At 37.6% G+C, this 26,070-nt stretch overlaps 1 protein-coding gene across 1 annotated transcript in view; it reads right to left on the bottom strand.

The window, feature by feature from the left end:
- Positions 1-1,661: 1,661 nt before the first annotated feature.
- Positions 1,662-26,070, bottom strand: part of ache (acetylcholinesterase (Yt blood group)) — a 37,094-nt gene continuing 12,685 nt past the window's right edge. Inside the window, exons 2-9 of the mRNA XM_042512256.2 lie at positions 15,575-16,100; positions 13,616-13,839; positions 13,269-13,529; positions 12,615-12,837; positions 12,173-12,406; positions 10,616-10,808; positions 9,226-9,404; positions 1,662-7,254 (exon numbers count right to left, since the gene is read on the bottom strand). Coding sequence (XP_042368190.1) covers positions 7,133-7,254; positions 9,226-9,404; positions 10,616-10,808; positions 12,173-12,406; positions 12,615-12,837; positions 13,269-13,529; positions 13,616-13,839; positions 15,575-16,007 — 1,869 coding nt within the window. The 5' untranslated portion in view covers positions 16,008-16,100 and the 3' untranslated portion in view covers positions 1,662-7,132. The remainder of the gene's footprint in view (positions 7,255-9,225; positions 9,405-10,615; positions 10,809-12,172; positions 12,407-12,614; positions 12,838-13,268; positions 13,530-13,615; positions 13,840-15,574; positions 16,101-26,070) is intronic.

Raw genomic sequence — 26,070 nt, forward strand, 5'->3', positions numbered from 1 at the left:
AAGAATTCTCTCAGGATTTTATATTCTTCATTTAACGAGGGAGCATGCACTAAAAACAACGTTTTCTGGACAATTTCTACATAACACTGGATTAGTTACTGATATACAAATGATCATTTGGAGGAGGTGAAGTATCCCCAAGTGTGATCCCATTTAGCACGATGTGGGGATATATATATATATGAATGTACAATGAAGCAGGATTCAAGGAAGCCTTTCTGATTATTTAAAAATTGGAAAGTCAGGCATCACACAAGATCTTCAGTCGGTCTGTGCATACTAAAAAGACACTGGGTGGCAGCATTGAACCAACATCAGTGAGTGAAGCACTCTTCTACCTCTGGAAGCACCAGTTTCTCATATTACTTTTTTTTTGGGGTGTCTCTCAGGGTTGAGACAGCTACTTCATAAATTGTGACAAAAATAAAAAAATAGTCATAATGAATATCATAATTACCACTTAGTATCTCTTAAAACTGACATGCTATCTTTTTTTTTTAACCCTTTGAAACGGCATCACTTTTCTTGTGCTGCTTTTAAACACCTTTCACATGTATTTACTACACCTTTGTATCCTGAGAAAATTGGTGTGATTTCTTCAAAAACATAGGAATGAGACAATGAACAACTTGGTAAGGAATTATCCAAAAATTGCAAGAAATAAGTAGATTTAGAAAAATAACTTTTTAAAAGGCTGGGGAAAAATGTCTAAGGAAAAATGTCTAAGGAAATGAAAAAAAAGCTAGGGGGGGGGAAATAGACTATTAAATTTAAATATTTAAAATTAATTATTTAAAATTATGTCATGGAATTATTTTTTAAAATACTTTTTACAAGTCTTGTTTGCATTTTTTTAAAAACTCATTTTGGGTAATTTTCTTTTAAGTTTTTACAAATAAGTTTCTTATCTTATCTAATTGATCATTACCTTCTTGCCATATTTTTAAAAATAAAATAAAATAAAATCAAGTTGATTTACTTAGGTTTCAAAGGATTTACCCAGCTAGCAGCAAATGTTCCCACAACACTGGCTAACGTTACCTACAAGTTGCAATAATGTTTTAAAGAAAATATTTTAATTTAATGTTCAAAGAACGTTTTAAGGGTGTTTATCATTTTAAATATGTTCCTATAAGGTTAAATGCTGACTAAAATGCAACATTATAACTGCAACATTTTGAGAATGTGTTGGTGATGTTGAGGGGTGACAGATCACAAAGCAATCTTTATTTAAAACATTCCCACAATGTGACATGACAACAAAGGAAGAACGTTTTAAAAACATCATTCAGAACATTTTATTGAGGCCTGAGATTATAGATAATTTTTATGAAAATGTAATGTAATGGGATTTGTCAACAACAACAACAACAAAAAAATTTTTTTTGTTTGTTTCATAGAGAATGCTACCCTAACAACATTCTGGGAACTAAAAGAAAACTTGCTGCTGAAAACATTACTAAAACATTGCATTGATTGCACTGTGCCATTCTCAGAAGGTTTTTAGAACCAAAAATAAAAGTCTTTGTTATGTTTCTGTTGTTAAAACTTTGGAAATGAGCATCCTCTGAAATTCAAGTGACTCAATGTAGGAGAGAAACAGTCCTGGATCAAACAGCTGATGGCGCCTGCTGACACTCAATAAAAGCTCGAGACGGACAGAAGCAGCAGGGTGTCTTTATTTCTGTTGCTATAGCTTAACCAAGTCAGCATTCATGATACACAGAGACATACTGGGAAGCTACAGAAGCCTTCAACACGTACAGTACTAGTGACTGGAACAAACAACGATGAGGCAGAGGACCGAAACAAAGTCAAACAAACAGAAGAAAAAACAAAATACAAGAAAAAAGATTATGGCACTCATTTTTAGTTTATACTCAGAATAATATTGCTTTTTAAAACACAACCTCTATCCGTCATCATTGTTGTTTTTATCACGTTATATTTTCACTGCATTTAAATATCAAATATATTCCTTTACTGATGTATTTACGTTATTGCTAACATTAAACGTACCTAACATTAGAGATATATTAGTTACTTTGATATTGTTCAAAAGTACAAATTTTTACATAAAATAACAGTCCAAGTTTGGAAGGATATACTGGGGGACGGGGTCGACTTCAGGACATGCACAAGGATTTGATAGGAGGGCAGGGGAAGGAGGGCTTAAGCGGGGGTCTCCCATTGGATGAGAGGAGCTGGAGGAGCTGTCACTCACTCAGACAGTCACACATGCATTCCTCACCGGTACTTTGAACATCAGGTACAATCCTTAATTCATATTTAGTTCTTTTTAAAGCTAGACTACTCAACTCCGATCCATAAATAGGAGCTTTACATGCCAACAGAGACACTTGGCTGGGACGGCCGTCAGCCAATCAGAGCGCTGATTCACTTCCCTCCCTGTTTTTTTTTTTTGTTCAATAAAAATGGCAAAGAGGTTGACACAGACACGTATATTACACACACACACACACACACACACACACACACACACACACACACACACACAGATATGAAGGATGATGCACAGCTACATAATCAGGTGGAGTGAGTGAGAGAAGGCAGCCCGAAATCATAAGTCCCATCCAGCGAATGATAATATAAATAATGTAAAATTTAAAAAATATATATTAGGGGTTGAGCTGAACATTAACATGAAATGAGCATCAGTGCAGATTTTTCGAGTACAGGTATCATCTGTGTCAATATCCGTACCTGTAAATAGTTCTGTAAATTTTCAGATAAAAAAATATTACAGTGATTCTTAATAGTAAGAATAGTTTTAAGAATAAATAATAAATATATCAACTTATGATCAACACATACATTTTACATTTAAAATATCCTTCATTTTTTTTATATATACCATGCAAACAACATATGGAACTTTTGGGCAACCATTATCTTGTAAAATCAATATTATTTCACTTTACAAGTTAGTATTTTGTGGACACAAGATCCATATATAACTTATTCATGCAGCATATGTGCGATAAAATAGAATATCTTGTACACACAGTATGTAAATTTCCTTCAATATGTGATTATCTAATGCACATAAACTATGTTTCAGGGCTTTTTAGTACAGAAGAGAATCGGTGCAATGTGGGATTCTTAAAAATTTCACATATGAAAATGTGTTTTGAGTTCTTAGTTTGAAGACAGAATTCTGATTTTAAATTTCTAACTCAAATATTTTTTTCCACATTTGGCACTAATCTGTCTTACGTACTTTAATGATCAAAATCAGAAACCCAGGGCCCTTAATAACAGAGTATTGGGGCCACATATGTAGTTCTTCTTGGAGTTCTGTGTTTGAAGTCAGAATTCTGATATTAACTGATTTTGGTATGGAAAGGATTTAGGGCAATATGAACTTAATTTTTTTTTTTTTAGCTCCGAGTTACAAGCCAGAATTCACGTGTGAAAATGTGTCAGGGATTCTGATTTTAAAACATAGAACTTGAATATTTTTTTCACATTTGGCACTAAAATTCTTCCATACTACAGTAATTAAAATCAGAAAACCCCTTCTGAGACTTTCAAGAGAAATCAGGGCAACATGTGAATTTTCTTTTTAAAAGTTCTGTCTTTAAAGTCAAAAATCACATGTGAAAATGTCTTCTGAATTCCGAGTTTCAGAATTTTAAAGTTAAGAACTCAAATACATTTTTCACATTTGGCACTTATCATCTTCTGTCAAAATCAGCAAAATCCCCCTTTTTCTCTTCTGTTCTTTTTACAACTGCGAATGCTGTTAAGTAAGATCTTCCCCTGTAAAGTGCCAAAACAGAAATAAATCAGTCGAAATATATAAATACAAGTCCAGTCTTTATGTTAAAAAGTTAGCTGCTAATGACTGGGAATTTGTGTCATATTGAGGTTTTCAGCTTTTAATTACATTTGAATAATTCATCATCGGCGGCACACATGTAAGCTGAAACTCTCAGACGCACGGTTCTTTCAGAGGACAAGAGTTATGTAACGCTGCATTTCTCTGACTGTCTTTTCATCTTGCTGTCACATCTCCACCTCTCCCTCTCTCTCTGTCCCCTTTCTCCTTGCCTCATCCCCTGCGCCTTTCCACCTCCATTTTCCATCCATCCATTGTGTCCTGTTTGGCTGGCAGGCCAGAGGCTGAGCAAGCGCTCTGTCACATTATCCCGCTGCTGAGTGAATTACTCGGCCTCCATTAGACTAACGAGAAAGCAGTAGGATGGAGAGGGAGAGATGGGGGCGGGGGACGGAGAGGGCTGAGTGGGGAGGAAGGGGAAGAGTGATGCGACTGAGAGATGGATGAGGAAGGATGGATGGAGAGGAGAAAAGTTAGATGAGGTGGAATGAGAACGAGGGGGTGTAAAGGAAGGATGGAGGAGTGGAGGTCTGACACGAGAGAGGAAGAGAGGAAAAAGGCGGCAGAGGGAGCAAAGGATGAAAGGAAAAGAGAAAGACAGGAGGGTGGGTGGAGGTTGATCAGAGAGGAAGATGAAACATGGAGGAAGAGGGAGAGGCGGAAAGCAGGGCAACAGGGCGGTGATGGAGGGAGAGGAACAGATGCAGGAGGACAGAGGGGATGGAGGATGGGGAGAGCAGAGGAGAGGAGAGGGGTAGGCAGTTGGTGGAAAAATCGAATGAAGGAAAGATGTGAGGTGGAATAAAACGCAGAAGAGATGGAAGGATGAAAGAGAAACGACAGGACGGAGCGATAAAGCATGGAGGACTGTAACAAACGGAGAGGGAGAAATGTTAATGAAATACATCCCAGCTGTACATGACAGGATGACACACACATCGAACACACACACACACACACACAATCACACACACATAATTCAGTGCAGTTGTTCAATACAGTAATGGCTCCTCAGCAGGGCCGTAGCAAAAATTTTAGAGGGACTGAGGGCATGAACAAACCCACCCCCCCAATACTGATTACATGACCTCAGTGACCTCATAGCTACAGCCCTTCTTCCGCTTTCACACAACGTACAGACACACATATTATACTGTATGTATATTTAAAGGGTTAACTTTCTGAAGACGAATGAAGAGAAGGTTGCTAGAATAAGGTATCCCTTTTTAAGTCAGACGACCCCCCCCCCCCAAGCAACTCATTCCCTCGCTGTAATGTAAGAATCTGTCAAAAAGTGACAACAAATGTACTAAACCTGGAATCATTTACTTATTACTTTGTTATCCTAGTGTTGTCAGACTCACATAGGGTTATCTGCCAGAGTTATTCTTAAAAGCTACCAGCCAATTATGCCAAAGTAAAACATATTTAAAATCATATGAATAGTAGCTTTAAAGTGAGACTAACGTTTTTTAGATTTCTAATTCTACAGATACAAATAATGAATTAATTAACTGAGAAATTTAGAATTAAAATAATTGTAATAATTTGGAAGTAATACTTGCATTTCAATTACTCACCACGTGTTACTTTGAAATTACGAATTGCTGTTTGTTTTTTTTGCATGCGGCTATGTTGAACTAATAATCCAAAAACAAAGAAAATAGTAGATGAATTGCAAAAAAAGGGTGTAATTAAACAACAGCAAAACAACATCAAAACACCAGTTTACAAACAAGTAGCCCGCCTGAGCAAGTATGCGTTTGAACTCTGCTCAACTGAGTTGCTCAGGTGCTCCTCATGAAGCGGGACTGTTTGAAATATTACAAATTTAATGAAACTGCATATGTTTGGGAAATAGTGAGCATACAACTGGATAAACGAGATTTGGATAATATTGCACAAGTTATTTCCGTGTTTGTAAACTGATGTTTTGACATAATTTTGCTGTTGTTAAATGTGGACCCCATTTACTCCAATTCATCTAGAATTTGTCCTCCATTTTTGGATTCTTTGTTCACCACAGAGAAAAGCGAGGAAAATAGTTTTCTTTAGGCATTCAACTTAAGATGGGGTAAGTAATTGATATACAAATGATCATTATGTGGGTGAATTATTCCTTTAAGTCCTGCTTAAAATAGGCTATTTTTTCTTGTTACACTTTAACTTAACAGTGGAGCTTTTGCATTTGTGATGCATTTGCAGGGATATTTGACTTTATTTTGACTGCTTTCTTACATTATCAGTAGGCATTTTGAGTTTTTCCGCTCCCCCTGCACCCTATTTCTGTCCCAGCTACGCAGATATGCAAATAAGACGGCGAGTTGAAGCTGAGGAGGGCCATTAACATTGACATGACATGTTTCTGTTTCTGTTCAAGCGTCAAGCTGATTTAAAGTGAACTTTTGAAATGTAAATTAGGCACCAATCAGTTGGGCTGAACATCATACACCATCCACGGTACGAATGGAAGCATCTCAACTTACAAACCGACGTCATGTCAAACTAGCACAGAGTGGTTTTCCTAATATAGAGGGAAATATAGCCTTTTTATGGAGCCTTTTCACACAAAAACAAAGTGATGTAACCCAGCTTATGGCTTTACCACACGAGAAACACACAAGACAAAGTGAACACCACAGGAAAATGAGAACAGTGGTCAAAAAATGAACAAGACTAAAAGGCCTCGACAGAAACAAACAGTGTAGTTGAGTCCAAAAACATAAAACCCTGATATGTTGCAAAAGAAGGAATCCTCAGAAAACCAAAGATGAGATCGACACAAAGACAAATGAGTCAACAGTAAACCAGCAGTGGTGCAGTGTCGAGATTTGAGTTAAACTGGGGGCTTTCAAGCCTAACACACACACACACACACACACACACACACACACACACACACACACACACACACACACACACACATACATACACACGCGCGTACACACATGTGCACGCACGCACACACACCCGAGGTAATGACACATCTTTGACATTTCTAATATTCCTCCATGTTGATGCCGACTTCCCTCCATAGCCCTTGATTTCCACAGAGACACACACAAATTCAGAAAAAAACAACACATAAATAAATAGTATAAATAATACAAATAAGGATCAACAGTGCTTGTGTGTGGAGTGAAACACAAAGAAAACTAAAGTTTTGAAGGAAGTTAGACTTCACTGAGGGGGCTATGGAGGAAAATGGCCACAGCTTGTTCTCTCTGCCTCCCCCCTCCCCGTCATTCTCTCATCTCTCCGCCGAGGCTCCTAGAGGTCAGTGCAGCGCTCCTGCTTGCTGTAGTGGTCAAACTGGCTCTTCCAGTGCATCATGTAGGAGGACCAGCGGTGGAACTCCACCTTCCACTGACGCTCTGCCTCATCTATGTTATCTGTGAGAGGAGACGCAGAGGACAGAGAGGTTAGCAGCTGAGCTTTTTACGCTTTATCGGAGCTAGTGTGGGGCTTTACTCTAATGCTGTCCTGCTGCTTATGTCACAGTCACAGGATGGTATTTTGTGTTTTGTTTGGTTGCTAACCTGAAGAGGGGAGGGGCTTATGTAATAGAGGTCGGTCTGAGGTCAAATACCCGGGAGATGTGAGAGTGCAGAATATAGCAAAGAGCTAAGTTAGTGATGCACAATGAAAAAAATTGTCGGCAGAGTTGGCCTGTCACAATAAATACTTATGTTGGACAATATATTGTCCCAGAAATAATTGCAATAAACAATGTTATTGTCCTTAACAGTCACACTAAGACACCTTTGCAAAACATATACATTATAGACTTCAGAATGCATCAGTTTATTAAGAAAAAAAATATTTTCCCAGTGTACTGCAATATGATGTAATATAATTAAAATATAATATATATATATATATATATATATATATATATATATATATATATATATATATATAATATAATCAAAATAAAAGTCACTTCATACAATAAACATATAAATGTAGAAAAAATGTAGCTACAAATAAAACTATAAAATAAATAGGAAAAAATCTGTATAAAATATATGGTAAAAAAAAAAAGCTACAAAATTGCATAAAAATAAAAGTATCATCATAAAATAAACAACAATATATACAAATAATAATGAATCTAGTAACCCTAGTAATCTGTTTGAATGTATGGTAGAAAAAAAACAAATAGTTCATTTAAGATAATAAAAATAGAATTTAGGTGAATTACAGCATAATCAAAACACTTAAATGAATTGTATAAAAACAACTGGTCTTTTTTTAAAGCTTTTAGTAAAGCTGTTTGATCATAAAAAAAATGTCAACCGTGCGGTTACAATGCCTGTTAAAGGGTTAAATAATAGTACCTTTACAGGAGTAGCCCAAAATGACTCAATTTGAGACTTTTTAAAATTTGGCCAACAAAAACAAAACCAAGTGATGCCTTTTGCACCTAATAAACGAGCTTAGCAAAGCTCTCCATATGTATATGTACTGTATATATATAAACAAGTTTCCTCTGATTTCTATGAAGGGTGGCAGCAGTTATCTGTGACAAAAAATAAACCAAACTACAAATGATTTAAGTGATTGGCTGGATTTGAAGAAAGAAGTTTCATATCCAATCACAGTAAGTGTTGATTAAAAATCTGGAGTTTGCTATGTCCGAGATCTAGACAAGAATGCAAAATGCATTTGATTCAGAAAGGAGACCAAGAAGACCCTTTAAAAGTGGCTTTGAGACCACTCTTAAGACCATGACCGATCACCTTTTGAAGTCAACTTTCACTTGCTCTCAGAAGACTGACAGCTGAGGCTTAATTGCCTCCTCAACTCATAATGAAACACACATTAGTCAAACTCGACAGTAACAAAATAAAACTCCCTCAAACCCTTTTGGTTACTCTTGCTAGTAATTTAGTTAGTAAATACACTGTTCCAAACAGCGGTTTACAGTCATGTAACTTCTCCCTCCACCACTAGATGTCACTGTGTCTTTCAGCTCAGCTGCTTGTTCCACCAGTAGAGACTGGAGACTGAGCTCTGGTGGTGCGTGCTGTGCACTACATACAATGACTTTAATAAAAAAAGGAGTGCCTCTATTTATGACAGTACTGAAAAACATATGTTCAGGATTTTGAAACATCTTTGTATACCATAATACCAAGACAACCCTGCTGTTTATTTTGGCATCATGTTGGTTACAAAGTTGGTAACATTCTTATGTACACAAACACCTGTGTAATCACAAGGGGCAATACTGAGGTCAGCAAAATGGTTGAGGTCATGTCCGTATTGTGCGATAAGTCACTAACATAATGATCTTGACATGCCTGTGAATGCCCTCAGATATGCACTGAGCAGAAGCTGTGTTTAGAAGGAGTGTTTACCAGTGATGTTGAGGAGGCGTGGCAGGAAGCGGTTCCAGAAAGCACACATCTGATTCCTCAGACCTTTGTGGATCCTCAGTGGTTCGGTGTTGAGTCCGACATGTTTCTGCTCGCTGACGGTGAACAGAGGCCAGCGCTTCTTGCTCTCCACCAGCCCGTCGTGGTTCACATTGGGATTTCTAAGAGGGAGGTAAAAGAGACAGAACAAGGGGAGAGTACAATTAAAAATAAATAAAAAAAAGTTTTTCATCATTAACTCTGTACTCAGCTGCCAGTGTTTCAGGTCCACTCAGCTAAAACAAAGTCAGTTCAAATCAAAACTCAAGCAACATCAGCACTGGCAAACATTTCTTATGCAATGTAGCATGTCATGGGCCAAAAGGTATCCCATATTCTTTAACAGAGGATGTGTTTTTCTGGGTGTACATTGTATTTATAATACACCAGGAACCAGCTGCACCTACTAGTAAGATCAAATTTTGTTTTGTTCTGATGTAAGTGTGTTTATTAAGTGTAGAAAACACAAACTAGTTCTTACATAGAGATAAGTTGCACAACCCAATCCAAATCTTTCCAAAAGGTTTAACTAAGTAAAGGTTTTTAAGCTGGACTGGAAGGAGAACAGTTGAGAATCTGGCTCTTTTATTAAAGATCTGGCGTCCGCTTTGTGTTGTAACTGCAGCAGGGCCATTTGTCAAAGCTCAGACAGAACAAGAAGACACATCCACTGACCAGACATTATTAGATTAGAAGCATTCATTATTCTCAAGTTGTGGACAGACAGAATTAATTGATTTAAAGTAATGTCAGGAGGGGAAATCACATCCTGATATGGGCAAAATATTCAGAAAAACTTGTTATTTTAATCAACCAGAAGCATGTATTTGCTAAATGTATCTGATCGAAATAATTTGGTGACAAAAAATGTGAAGCTATCTGACCGAGCTCAGCAGAAGAGGCTCACTTTGATTCTTCAGCATCTATTTTTTAAAATTAGGGTGCTGTGGGGAGCTTTAGCTGAGAGAACCCAAAGTCTTTCAGAAAAAAATACAGCTGAGGATGATGGGAACATCGATAGTTTTGCAAGTCATAGTCAAGTGAATTATAGTGAAATAATAATAGAATACTGGACATATTAAATTTTAGACCAGATGATGGCACTCGATGAAAACATCTGCTAAATTTCATGGAAATACAGCTGATCATTTTAGAGATATTTCAGTCTGCATAAAGTGGTGAACTGAGCCACCATGGCATTCCCATCCTAGCTGTTAATGGCTATGTAGCTAAGCAACCTAATTAAGATGGACTGGTCTGTGCTGTCCGCTGTACTCCTCTCAGAGTTCAGAAGTTCATAGCAGATTCATTCTTTCTGTCTGTGATGCCTCACCCAGTTCGTGCAAAGTTGGCCCAGTATCTCATCATGCGTTGGCTCAGTTTCTCCTCCTCTAGGGTGTAGTTGAGTTTCTTCTCCAGGGGCAGGCCGAAGACGAACTCGATCTCATAGCCGTGGATCACACCCATCCACTCGGGCCAGGCCAGGTTGGACGCTCGGTGGTCGAACAGGTAGAGGTAGACCCCTCCTTGAGGAGCAGGAGGAGAAAGTGCTTAATTTTTGTCTACAGTCTAACATCATCAAGGTCAAAGGAGTATATTACGGTTTGTTTAAGTGATGAAATTCCTTAAAATAGAAGGTGTGGTCACAAGAATACATTTGAAAAACTCAGAAGCAATAACGTATTCCAGAAGTCATGGCCATTAATATAATCCACAGACCTTGTGAAAAGTTTCATGTCAGAACTTTTTTCTTTCTACCAAAGTACATCCGCAAACCGAATCAAAGCTTAGATGGAAGATGCATCTATTATGTCATCACTTCATTCTGTTAGACATTTGTGCAATATTTTGTCATAATAAGCACATGCATTCTTGGGTTATTGCCAAAAACATGTTCAAGGAGGTCACTATGACCTTGACCTTCAATCACAAAGTTGTAATTGGTTCATTTCTTTAGTCAAAGTGGATGTTTGTGCCAAATTTGAGTTAATTCCCTCGAAGCTTTCTTGAGAAATTGCATTCAAGAGAATTATGTGTAATATTACAATGACCTTGACCTTTGACTACCAAAATTAGATAAGTTCATCCTTGAGTCCGAGTGGATGTTTGTGCCAAATTTGAAGAAATTCCTTGAAGGAGTTGTTGTGTAGTGCATTCATGAGAATTAGATATAAATTTACAATAACTTTGAACTTTGACCACCAAGACTGAATAGGTTCAGTCCAAGTGGAGGTTTATGCCAAATTTTAAGAAATTTCTTCAAGGTGTTCTTTCGATATTGCATTAAAGAAAAATACAATGGACAAGGACAGAGTGACCTTGACCTTTGGCCACCAAAATCTATTCAGTTTATCCTTGAGTCAACTGATGTTAGCGCCAAATTTAGGGTAATTACCTCAAAGCCTTCCCTCAAAGACAACAAAAAATTGAATAAGTCCAAATGGATGTTCGTGCCAAATTTGGCATTCATGAGATATCACATTTATAAGAATTTGACGGACCAAGTCACTGTGACAAAGTGTAATTAGTTTGGTGTTGAAGCCAAGTCGACATTTGTGCTAAATTTGAAGAATTTCCCTGAAGGTGTTCTTCAGGTGGTGGTTCTTCAGATATCGGGTTCGTGAGAATGGGACTTGTATAGACGTCTGTATGTATGTATGATGGATATACCAACATACAGACAACCCGAAAACATAATGCTTTTTGCCACAGCTATCAATGACACGGAAGCATAAAAAAAAAAATAAATTTAAAGTTTTCTAGATGCAGACTAGCTTAATGAGGAAAAGAGCACCAAACTGGAGTTGGTGACGCAAGTCAAATTGATGCCTCAAAACTGCCGTCCTCTAATGGTGACCACTGTATATAGTGGATCACTTTCACACGTTACCTTGTGAGTTTCCACCACTGTTCATCACTCCTCCCATGTTAGCCTTGAGGGCGTTGTGCTGGGCATAGGAGCGGGCAAAGTGGGCCAGCGGGCAGATGACGTTATGGTCGCCCACGATGTCGTCCAACGCCTCACGGTTTTTCACCCCGTTATTCTCATCCATCCAGTCAGTGTACTGCAGCACCACGGCTTCCAGGCCAATGTCATTAGCATGTGGTACGCTCAGCTTGACACCTGGAACAGTGACATTTAAAGTTTAGCTGCATTTTTAATATTTTAAAAGTATAACTATTGTTGTCAGTCATTGCTGTAATTGTTTTCAGGTAAATTTCCCAGTGGTGATTTCTTGAATTCTCTCTAATAAGTCAAATATACAGAATTCTATAATCATATAAACAATTAAGAGACAAATTTTGTGGTATTATTTGTGTCTGAGTGTCACCTTCCAGGAAGTCCTCTCTGGAGATAAGGCTCTCGTTGTCCTTGCTGAATCCCGGAGCGCCGTAAAGCAGGAAGTAGGAGCCCTCGTCCTGGTTGACCCCGAGCAGGATCTGAGTGTCTTTAAAGTTGCCTGAGTTGAGCATGGCCTCGGGAGTGTCGGGCAGAATCTCACCATCCACCATGGGGACAAAGGAGAACCTGAAGAGGGCCGACCACGGCAGGACCTGTAAAACACGACGAGAAGCTCAATGCAGCACTGAGCTGATCTGAGTGATTAAAATGCAAGAACATAACACACTAAATATATTATAATTTTTTCAAATTTCTAGACACTTTTTCCAAGTCTTATTTGCTTGTTTTACATTCTATTTCTTTTTTTAAAAAATGATCTGTTTAAAAAAAAACAATTTTCAGGTAATTTTCTCGCCCTTTCGGGGTAATTTGTTTTTGCTCAGGTTTCAAAGGTTTTATCTTTGCCTGTCGGTCATGCAGGACATCCAAAGGGTGCTGGACATTGTAGTTTTTAACAAACATTACTCAAAGAGGAGGAAATAGTGCATTTGTTGGGGACCATTTCCGGCAGCGCATTAATCCACATTTGTTGCAATCATACGTATATTTTGACTCTGTGCGCTGATGTGTGTGAAAAGGTTACCTGCCACTCCTGGTCGATGAGGTCCTGAGGATGTTTACCGCGCAGACAGTCCACCAGCTCGGTGTCGTTGCCTCCATTGCAGCCGACCAGTTTGCCCAGCAGCGTGGCTCGTCTGCGGGCCTCTGCAGGGCTGACCGAGGCCCACGGACAGTTGGGGACGCCGCTCTGGAGGATGGCTCTGGTGAAGGTTGGCCGGCTGTCTGGAGACAAGAGGTGGAATCCTACTGAAGCTCCTCCAGCGCTCTCACCAAAGATAGTAACCTGGTAAAAGAGAGCAAACAGAGAGATCAGGTTGGGTCTTTGTGTAGAAAGAAGAGGATAGAGAAATCAAACCGCGAGAAACGAACCTGTTTGGGGTTTCCTCCGAACAAATGGATGTTGTCCTGTACCCACTGCAGCGCCATCCTCTGGTCCAGCAGACCCACGTTGCCCGGAGCCTCAGAGGAGCCGTGCAGAGCCAGGAAGCCGAAGGCACCGATCCGGTAGTTCATGGAAACCACGATGACCGTCTCACTGTGAGCGAGGTAACGGCCGTCATACACGTCCAGAGAAGAAGAACCGCTGTAGAACCCTGGAAATGTTCAATATCACGGAATAATATTAACCCGTGGTACCGAAATTTTCTACAAACAGAATGACCTCAACTTTGATTAGAATTCAGGGACTGAATTAAACGATACAGATTGAAAAAGTTTAACCCTTTGAAACCAATGCAAGTTGTCCTTATTTCTTTCAAAAACATGGCAAGAAGGCAATGAGCAACTAAACAAGACATAACCCAAAAATTATCAAGAAATTTGTATAAAATTATGTCACCTGCAAATTTAAGAAAAAAGAAAAAAAAGTCAAAGTAAAACAGGAAATTATCTTAGAAAAAGTGCCAAAACAAAAGCAATAATAAATATAATTAATTAGAATAATAAAAATATTTTTTTCTGATTTAATTTTAAACATATAATTTTAATAATTGTGAATATAGTTTTCTTGATATTTTTCCCTTGTTTTTTCTCCAATGATTCTCACATTTTTTGTTTCTCATTTTCCTCACCACCATGTTTTTGATAGATTTCAAACCAGTTTTCTCACATATGAAGGGTTTCAAAAGTGAGAAGCGTCGGACCACAGCACATGAAAACTGATGTCAATCCAGGTTTTAAAGGGTTAATATCTAAAGAGTCCTCCATCTTTAAATCTATAAGTTTAGTAACAGGTATCGGACAAAAGGCATTCACATGGCAACATGCAGTTTTTTGCTGTCATTTGATTCCTAATCAAGACAATCTGGTAAGAATTGCTTCACCTTGTGGATATATGGACTTTATAACAGTTCAAAAATGCAAAATAATGTAATGGAGAGCATGCGGATAAAAAATGCGATTAATCACGATTAGCTATTGAAATTCTTTGATAAATCCCAATTTTAAAAATGTATTGTTTGACAGTTCTACAATATGTGTAAGTGTAAGGAAGTTTGTCATCATCTGCATAGAATAAAACCTTATCTGGTTCCACACTGTAAATGAGACTTTTATAATATAATTTGGGCTCAAAATCAAAAGAGTTCAACTATTCTAAACAGGTATGTGACAGTAGGCGGGTTTCCATTACAGATTTGCTCAAAACTTATGTGATATTTTCAAAATTTTGATAAACACAATTGCGAGATGACTGCTTTTCCACTGAGTGATGTTAAGCAACTTTCCTCTTGCGATAATATTCCAGTAACCATGGTGATTGATGTTGAAAACATTAGCAGGTTTATTTTTATGTATTTCTACTCAATAAAGCCAATCTAATATATCGTCATTATGTCTTTGTCTTGTGTGAGACTTAATAAGATCTCGGTCTCTTCCTCCATCCACACATACCGAGTCATGTTTTGTAGAATGTCATGTGACTTTGTTTTACTTCTTCTTCTTCTTTGGGTTTAACAGCGGTTGGCAACCATAAAGTCGCATTACCGCCACATGGCGTTGCACATCATATGATCTGTAAAAGCGAAAAAACTGTTTCCATTGCAGTTTTGTAAAATTCAGCTTTTTCAAATCGCCTGAAATACCACCCATGCGTGCGTGAAAACATTTTTGTAATAAATATAATTTTTTTTTAAACTGACGTGTTTCCATTGTATGTATTTGCAATTTCAATTTGAGCAATCTGAGGGTTAATGGAAACCTGCCTAATAACTACTTTCAATTTGTCTACGTACAAACAGTGAACATAAACAGATGCCAAATATTCTCACTCTACCATCTCTGATGGAAGAATGACTCATGTCACATTCTGAATAAGTCGAGCCCGAGTACCTCCGCCGTAGATCCACACCATGACGGTGAGATTATGCGGTCTGGGCGAGGAGGGCACCCAGATATTGAGGTATAGGCAGTCCTCGCTCATGTCTCTGTTGGGGTTCCACATCTCGCTGCCCTGGAAGCCGGGGAACGACGTGTCCACAAACTGGTAGCAGGCGTTGGGGTAGGAGGTTGCCTCGTACACTCCTGTCCACGGACGCTTTGGCTCGGCACGACGGAAACGCCGCTTCCCTACAGGTGGCTCTGCGAAGGGGATGCCCAGGAAAGAGGTGACAAAGCTTCGGTCCGGCACCGGCATGCGGACGCCGCGGACCCGACCGCTACGTGTTTGAACAATGAGGTCTGCATCGCTCTGGGAGGAGCAGCTGGGGATGAGGAGGGACAGGAGGAAGATCGTGGAGAGCAGGAGAAGGACGGAGGACTGCATGGTGGAGGCAAAGACGGTCTGCGCGGCTGGAGCTGCGGTCGTGACTCCCTCTTCAATCAGGGAGGGCAGGGTCTGTTCTGCTTCCCCTCAGCTCTACACACAGACAGAAAGAGAGAGCGTAATGTGATTACTGTAAAGGACTGATGGAGAGCAGAGGGAGAAATCAGATGAGGAAAGACACGACAGGACGGAGGAAGTAGGAAGTGTCATCAAGGTAGATACAAAGATTTGTTCAGACAGACAACACAAATGATTCATTTTTACATTTGTAATACAGGTCACGCGTCTCTTAAACTCCACACAGAATCACAGCCATATCTTGAAACTTTGCCTCAGGATTAAGGATGATAACAATTAATCGACGAGCGAATAATCTGCCGTCAATAATTTGATCGAACATGAAATTTAACTGATTACTCTATAGGCTCTACTTAACGCAGTTGGTATTGTTTGAAAAAAACAACGTTTTTATGGTTTTTTTTCATATAACAATTAATTAACTAACATTAATAGACTGTTAATTTTACCTATTAGTCGATTAAGGAAAGTGCTTACAATGTGCAACCCTACTTGGGATTATTCAAAAAGGTTCACCCTTAGAAAATTTGCTACCGGAGGTGGTGATCCTGACTGTGCCAGATTGAACTGTATGTCTTAACTTGTCCTAATTTTTAAATGTATTTGTTGTTTTTATTTTACATCTATACAGATCAAAGTACAGCTGTACATATTCCATACCTAGATCATGTAATGAATGCTGAGCTACCTCCAACTGCTGATGAAGACTTTAAGGTGTGGTTGTAAGGTCCCCAAAAAAGCTGGTTAATTGCATGACTGAGCAATAATAATTAATAACTGATCTCAAAAATATTATATGATATTATTATGATTTCTTTTTATCACAATAACATTTTTGGCCATATTGCCTTGCCGTAGTTAATAGACCTAGCAGCATACAGCAACAGCATCTGTAAGTCAGATCTGACTATTTTAGCCAATAATTTAGAGAAAAATGACTAAAAGACTACTAATATTAAAACTAGTATAAATAGATTTAAAAATGTATTTGTTTTGTAATCTTGAAAAAAACAAAAGCAAATCACTAATCACAAAAAATATTTTTTGCACTGACTGCAAATCTGTTTAGGTACGTAATCAATTTCTAAGATACAGTTAGAAACCAAAGCTTACATTAATTTCACAGTGATGGATGAAATTTGAAAATTAAAAAAGGTGTGGCCCTTTAGGTCTGAGTCATCAATATGGAAAATGTATGCAAAATAATGTATAAAAAAATCAAACTAGTAATAACATTTAAGTATGGGATTAGAAATTATGCATTAAATAAGGCAGTTCTCAACACACGAAAAATCCATTTTGACTGTTTTAGAATCGCTCATTTGGACAAAGTAAATGAATTTTTGACAATAACATAACATCACATCATTATATCACTTTTCAAATGAATATCTAAATGCTCACATTCTCATGGATTCAAACACGTGAGGGCTTGTTTTGGGATGTCTGCACACCCTGATGCAGGTTAGCAGTGGATGTGGCTGTGTAGGCGGGCTGTGGCTTCCCAGAAAAGACTTATTAAATATTCAACACAACACCAAGACAACAGCAGTCTGAAAGAGTCCTGTAGCTCTGCAGCACAGATGGACATGTCAGCGCTCCAGCCGAATCAAACTGCTGCTGTTTATGCTCAGGAGGCCTGCAGGATACAGTGTTCCATCACATCACACAACAAGACACGGCACCAGCTGTCTTCATAAAAGCCTCTGTAAAAGCCACACAACTGTCCAAACCTAGGAATGGCAACATCATGTACACAATAAACCATCTAACTAGACGTGAACCAGTTTATAGCTTTCTACAGCTAATATCTGATTGTCAGCAAACAACAAACTACAAAACTATGGAGGACTGACACCGACAAAAATAATAAATTAAATAAATAAAATAAAATAATGATAAATAAATTACACAAATAAATAAAAAGATTGAAAAATGAATAAATAAATATTCAAAAATGGAAATCAAAACGGGAAATTAAATAAAATGGGGAATTAAAACGCAAAGTGGAAAATAACACATAAATAAATTAACAAATAAATACGAAAATAAATAAATGGAAAAATTAAATGGAAAATTAAATGGGAAAATAAATAAATTGATAGATACATGGCAAATGTAATAAATATTATCCTTTTTTTGCATTTTCATTTATTTATTGACACATTTATCTATTTATTTTTTATTTTGTCAGTTGCAGTCCTCCATACAAAACCACTCCAGTGGCGAAATTTGGCCAAAATCAATTGTGTGTGAGCGCAGTTTGCTCAGGGGAACAGAGCGCTTCTTCCTTGAACTAATCGAGAGCAGCAAGACTCTAATAAATTCTCTACATTTCGCTGCTCACACTACACCGCTCACACACCCCAACTGATTGGATTACCTGATATCCTGATATAATTTTCATCTCCATTACACAGTGTCTATTCCAAAACATTTCCCACTTTACTTACTACCGGCAGTACAAATACATTTTTACATTTATCTCATGTCAACTTCGAATGAAGAATAGCTGCAGACTTGGTGGTGCTGAGTTTATCTTCAGGGACTATAAATAAATAGTTTTGGATTGAAACATTTTTCACGGTGAAGGTGAAGTATTTGTAAGTGTATCTCTACAGAAATGTATGTCATATCATCTCAATGACACTCTCGCTGGATTTTTTACTTTTGTATGACCTGCACCATCATTTTCAGTCACAGTAACCCTTAAACACATTTTGAGTTTTATACCCTGTTTAGAACAATTCTAATTTTGTTGATGAAAGCTATGACAAAAGGTATTCAACTTCCATGTTTTGTTTTCATTGACGAGACAAAAATGCTAGTGGTGGACTATCAGACTTTCAAAATAAGAGAATAAGAGAGGAGAAAAGAACAGCTAACAACAGCCGTGTGTGCAATTATTTTCTAATGCCATAAGAGCAACAAAATGAATTAAGAGCACCGACTGGGTGAAAACTCCAGTAAATAGTCAGCACTAGGAACAATGAAGCAGTTGTGAACTGTGACTCTGTGAGAAGAGCTGAGTTTAAACCTCCAGACTAACATGTTGCCGATTCAGAAAACACTCAGGCTGAAATTAAGTTATTTTTCTGCTTCTTCACAGCATGATCAATAAGGCAGAGTTTACAGTAAACCTGGGTACAAATCCCACTTGACTCAAATTAGTTATCTGTGGCGTTTGAGACCATAGAGAGATTTTGAGCTTTTCAAATCAAAATTTAAAACTAATTTTTTTCAAAATTATCTCTAAATGTTTTTTTTGTCACCTTGATTCTACGTAATATGTGGTACCTGTATTAGCCTAATTGGATTTATTTAAATAAAAAATACATAAAATAAAAACATCTTGACTATAATATCATACATTTTCGTCGACTAAATTGTTTGTTGTTTGTACCGCGTGTACCCTGCCTCTCACTATACGTCAGCTGGGATAGGCTCTTTAACCTGCTGCCTCTAAGGCCACATTTAGATGAGAACGGCTCGACTAAAAACAGAAAAGTCTTTCTGTGGCGTTTAAAAAAATCTGCGTTCATATAAAAACACTGTGAAAAAAATCCCCGTGTACAGGGATCTGCAATAAACAACCAAAAACACTGTAGTATGCATGCCAGGCCAGTAGCTGGCGGTGTAACTTTGTAATGACACACCATAGAAGAAGACCATGGGAATGCAAGAGCGGCCATGATATCCCCTTCTCACAGGATCTGCACATTGCCAGTTTACACGGCGATTACATTCTTGACGCCCCCTTTTGGGGACCCCAAAACACTGTTGTCATGTAAACGAAAGGCCAAACTGCAATAAAAGTTTAACGTTTCATGCCGTGTAAACAGCCTCTAAAACTGATGGATCCTGTGCGTATCATACCACCATGAAAGGCGCCTCTTTGCATTGCTGTTTTACGCCAGCATCACTGAAAATGCAGCACACAGGCTGGAGTTTCACACTCTGAAAGTCAAGAAACTATTTATTTAAAATCAATCAAATTGAGAAGCTTACATGAATCCATGTTTATCTAGAAATGAGTCGTTGCAACGTGCGACTGATTTTAAGAGTGCACCACGTGTGTCGTAATGGAACCCTCCTGCAACTGCTGAAATGTCTGTTACAAAGTTTCCACTGTGAAGGAGGGAAAGTTATTTTCTTTCAGCATGCAGGCGTGTTAAAAGCCCCTCAGCACTCAGCGACAAAGGCTGAGACAGGTGTGTGGTCATGAGGGGACTATAAAAAGGCATCCCAGTAAAACCCTAGTAAATGCCATAGCGTTTGATGGATTAATGTGGCACTTAGCAGATACGCACTGTGTCTCCTCGGAGTGAGAAACAGAATAACTCTAAGAGACTGTATCAGAATTATATTTTGGGATGGAGCGTGTATTTTTAGCACCAACTTTCTTTTTTTATTATTTCTGTTTTATTATATTTAGTCAAAGAAATATGGTAAAGCAATCACTCACATTGGGTGAGAGTCGACCAGTGGTGGAAAAGTATTCAGATCCTTTACTAAAGTAAAAGTAGTAATACCTTGCGATAAAATACTTAGTAAAAGTCCTGCACTGAAAATGGTACATGTAATTTAGGTATTAAAGCACCCAATCCAGAAAAAAACACCACAAAAATTAAAAAATATTCAATATAAATTAGAAAACAACTGAAAATGATTATTAAAATACTTGCAAATTCATTTTTAATGGCTAACTATTTTAGCTGTACTTGCATAAAGTGTAATTTATAAGAGAAATAAACATTGCAAAAATAAATAAAAAAATACAAATTCAATTAATCTAAAAAATAAAATTAGAAAAAAACTGAAATGTTTATCAAAATACTTGCCAATGAATTTTCATTGTCTAATTATTTAACCTGTACTTGTATTAACTGTAATTTATAACAGAATTAACATATTTTATAAACTTTCCTCATGCTTTTTCAGATAAATATAGAAGTAAAAAGTAAAAAAAATTCCCTTTTCAAATGTAGTGGAGTACTAGTATAAAGTGACATGACAAGACAAGACTCAAGTAAATCAAATTCATACTTATGTAAAGTCAAACATTGCATCTCAAATACAATGTGGAAAAAAAGTTTGAGCAAAACGGACAAAGTTAAGTAAGAACTTCTACCAATGTTTCTCTAGTTATACGGTATTAAATAATAAAATAATACGGAAGCTCAGTTGTAGTAGATACATAATGATGATAGATGGAAGGACGAATCAATATAGATGTCAGTCGGTGGGTTGTTGAGCCAAAGCGGAAACTGCAGCACTCTGCTGTCCTTGCACCTAATAAAAAGTAATTAAAGAAACAGCCGTGGGCTCCGGTTTCCTCCTGGGCTCCACTATGGACTGACATCTATGCTGTCGAGCATTATGCTTTCAGCTAATCCGAACTGAGGGTTCTATATGCCCTCATTAATTACTCGGGAGGATACTATTCATCTGCGGTGACATCTCTACAAATAGCAGTATTGTTGCTAAGTCTGAGCCATTATAAAGACTTCACACTTGAATCAGACTCGACTTCAAAGACGTGACTTGGACTTGGCAGGTGGGACACATGCACATCCCTGGTTTAGGAGAACAGTTGGGGATATTGCAGCGGTTATTGTTGGTGGTCTGGAATGGCTGCGATTTATAGGGTCTTACCCCCATCAATTTCATCTATGGGGTCAATGTCAATTATCTCTGAGCTATAAAAATAACCATCTGCTGTTTGTTTTTGGTGTTATCCCCAATAGAAAATTCCAATATATGCACAAACAACACAAAATTATGTATAATATAATGTATATGTATCATCTCCATTATGACTCGTAAGTTTCACAATAAAAACTTTCTTTTTCTGGGCACATTTTCCCCACAAATCATGCAACATTATTAGCATAAGCCTATGAAATTTTTCATTGCATAAATTAGCCTAGCAGCTAGCGGATTTTTCTCCACTCATACGGAGCCAGAGACGACAGCAATATTTAACAAAGGTAACGTTACAAAATTTGGCTTCATTATAACTCACAAGCTCACCAACAAAACAATTGTCTTATAGCCTACAAGCCACATTTTCCCCACAAATCATGCTGACATTATTAGCATAAGCTTACAAATCTTAAATAAGCCTAGAGGCTAGTGGACTTTTCCTCTACTCATATAAAGCCAGGAACAACAGCAATATTTCACAAAAGGTAACATAAAAAAACTGACTTCATTGTAACTCACAAGGTTTGCCAACAAAACAATAGTCTTACAGCCTACAACTCATACTAACTTTATTAGCATAATGCTATTTCACATTGTATAAATTAGCCTAGAGGCTAGAGGACTTTTACCTCTACTAAAACAAAGCCAGGAATGATGAGAACATTTAAAAAAGGTAACGTTAAAAGCAAGGTTATCAAAAACAAGAACAAAAAAACACACTGTAGATATGTTTTCCCCACATATAGGGTTTCCAATATGCTAATGGTATTAGCGTAATTCTATGACATTTCCTGTTTCATAAATTAGCCTAGCAGCTAGCTGACTTTTTTCTACTCATATCTAGCCAGAAACAACAGCGACATTTAACAAACTTAATGTTTCAAAAAACGACTCCATTATAACTCACTAGGTTCTTGAACAAAACATTTTTTCTTATATAACATACATTTTTTTCCTTAATATACAACATGCTAACTTTATTAGCATAAACCTATAACATTTCCTTTTATAAATTTGCCTAGCAGGTAGCAGACTTTTCTCTACTCATATGGAGTAAACAACAGCGACATTTAATGAAGGTAACTGCAAAATTTGTCTCTATTATAACTCAAAAGGTTCACAAACAAAACAATTTTCTTACATATGAGACACATTTTTCCTAATTATGCAACATGTTAACATTATTAGCATATGTCTATGACATTTGCTACTTTGTAAATTAACCTTGCGCCTGGAGGACTTTTCATCTACTTCCAGAATAAATCAAACACAAGACTTCAAATACTGTTTTGTGGGGGCTTTGTTGTCTTTACAATTTTTTTGTCATATAAAAGTTAATAAAACTGAGGGAAATGGTTTTCAGTTTACAAAAATATCAAGGAGATCTGCGTCACCATAGCTCCATCAGCACCTATTCATTTCTAAAGAGCAACGGCCAATGGTGTAAAACACCAACACTCATGACATTAATCACTCCAACCAATGGTAGCCCTTCATCACTCACTCTCTGAAAGACTTTCACATTTATAGGGCCGGTCTGGCATTCTGCGGTCCAGCCAAAAATATCCTGATATTTGAATTTTTTCCATATCACCCACCCCATTCTATACTGGTCCTCATTAAACTCCATGTAAGCTAAGTGCAGCGTGAGCATGCAGACGTTGAGTTTGATGCTGGAATGAATAAATCAGCTGAATAATGTTTGCTGTGGACGTATAGTAATGTTAACATTGTGAGACATTTGTTTAGGTAAGACAATATGATGAAGTAGCCAGGATGGATTTAGCTTTACTCACACTGTCCATGTTGGAAAACACGTTGGAAGTCCATTGATGACATCGTCAGCTTGTTTGTTTAAATGTGTGTGTGTGTGTGTGTGTGTGTGTGTGTGTGTGTGTGTGTGTGAGGGACGGAGAGAGGTGACATCACCAAAATAGATACTCTATACAACTTAGAGGGAGCGTGTTCAGAAATAGCACCCCCCCCACACATGCACACACACACACACACACACAAACACACAGCTGACCCCTATCCCTTACAGTACCTTAAAACTAATCCTGTCACTATGACAACCATACATTTCAAAACATAAACAGGAGCCCCCAACCTGACAGGTGGGGAACGACTGTCTCCAGGCATTGTTGTGCATTTTTAACAAAATAATGGTATGACACTGTTTGTGATTGTTTACTGCAGCAAGGTGGTCTATGGTGAGACCTAATGCATTCTTCATATGTGTGGCTAACCCGAGAAGCCCTCACACACCAAAAAATTTTAGGAGTGGTACATGAAAAAGATCTGTAGAACATAGTTGAGACTGAAATAAAGTGGACACTAGTGGTAAACAAGGAAAAAAACAAACAAAAAAAGTCAAAATTAAGCTTTAATAAATATTTTACATTATAGTTATTTTCTACTTTCATTGAGCCCTTTAAATGCAAGCTTTTTGACATGATGGTACCATGTTTTTAGATTTTAAAAAAAAAGCCACAAAAAAAGTTATTTGATTATACTGCATGCTAAGTATTTTTTTTTTTTTGATGATCACACAATAGCATGTATTTTCTCCATATGCCAAATATAGTAAAAATGACATAATCAGGAAGAAAATAGTAAAAATTACAAATTCAAAAGTAAAAGCCCAGAATGACACTCAGAAATAATACAATGCACGTTTTTATGCTTTGATGGCTGTGGGATCAAAAATTGCAGTTTGAATGGATTTCAGTGGAGTTTTTTTTTTGTACTTAACAGTATTAATGGAATAATTTTGTTTCCACAGTGTATTTTAGACTTTTTGTAGGAGCTGAGCTGAAAATTCCAGGATTAAAAATACACAATCTTGCCAAAATGTATGCCATATACATAAACACAGCCAAAATTAGCAAAAAATGGAGAATGACAAGCACATAAAATGCGCCAAACAGTCCCTGAGGGTTTGTTTAATAGGCATCAGGGCGTGAGTGTTAACTCAGCAGGTAGAGTGCTCACATGTTTTTGTGACCCTGAGTAGAAACACCAGGAAAAAAAGTTGAAATATCAAATACATTTTGACACTTGGCTGAGGGGGAAAATTTGCTTTGTCAATAAAAACAAAACATGACCGAGAACACTGGAAACAGACTTTATGAATCCTCACTCTACAATTCCTCTGCAAATTTCAAAAATGCATTTTTGTACATCTATGAACTACTGAACTATGAAACTGATGCAGTGCCCGGACACTGTACAGTACACAGACCAGTGTTACTTGGGAGTAATCATCTTAGTAAAATGAAGGTGAAGTATTTTGTGGATTTCTTGTTGGCCATCATCAAGAGCAGAGCAGAGCCACACTCCAGCACTGGCAAACAAGCCAAAAAATACTACAGCTTTATAGCAGACTTTCAGCTAACTTCATTTATAAAGACCTGCGCCCATACAGCTCTGTGGACAACAATGGCTTTCCTAAGTACTGATGTTGCAGCTGTTCTCCACTGCTGGAGACATGACATTAACATCACTGCAGGGAGCACGCACACACACACACACACACACACACACACACACACACATACACACCATTAATATCGTAAGTAGAATTTTTTGAATGATAAAAGCTGCCTTCTCACACTTTTTTTTTTGTTCAGGATACACTGACCTTTATTCAGGTGGAGTGCCACCAGCTGTTCAATCATCAAGTTCATCAACTTTCATCATGTTTTGAGTAACTGTAAATGTGGTTTCATACGTGTGCATAACACAGAAACCATACCAAGCCATACCATGCCAAACCATACCATACCGAACCATACCGTACCATATTATACCATACCATACCATACCGTACCATATTATACCATACCATGCCAAACCATACCATACCATACCGTACCATATTATACCATACCATACCATACCATGCCAAACCATACCATACCGTACCGCACCGTACCATATCGTACCATACCATACCATACCGTACCATACCGTACCATATTATACCATACCATACCATACCGTACCATACCATGCCAAACCATACCATACCGTTCGCACCGTACCATATCGTACCATACCATACCATACCGTACCATACCGTACCATATTATACCATACCATACCATACCGTACCATATTATACCATACCATACCATACCGTACCGCACCGTACCATATCATACCATACCATACCATACCATACCATACCATACCGTACCTTATTATACCATACCATACCATACCATACCGTACCATACCGTACCTTATTATACCATACCATACCATACTATACCAT

The sequence above is a fragment of the Plectropomus leopardus genome, chromosome 23, assembly GCF_026936395.1.
Source record: "Plectropomus leopardus strain MGB_pleo_1.0 chromosome 23, ASM2693639v1, whole genome shotgun sequence".
Taxonomy (NCBI): domain Eukaryota; kingdom Metazoa; phylum Chordata; class Actinopteri; order Perciformes; family Serranidae; genus Plectropomus; species Plectropomus leopardus.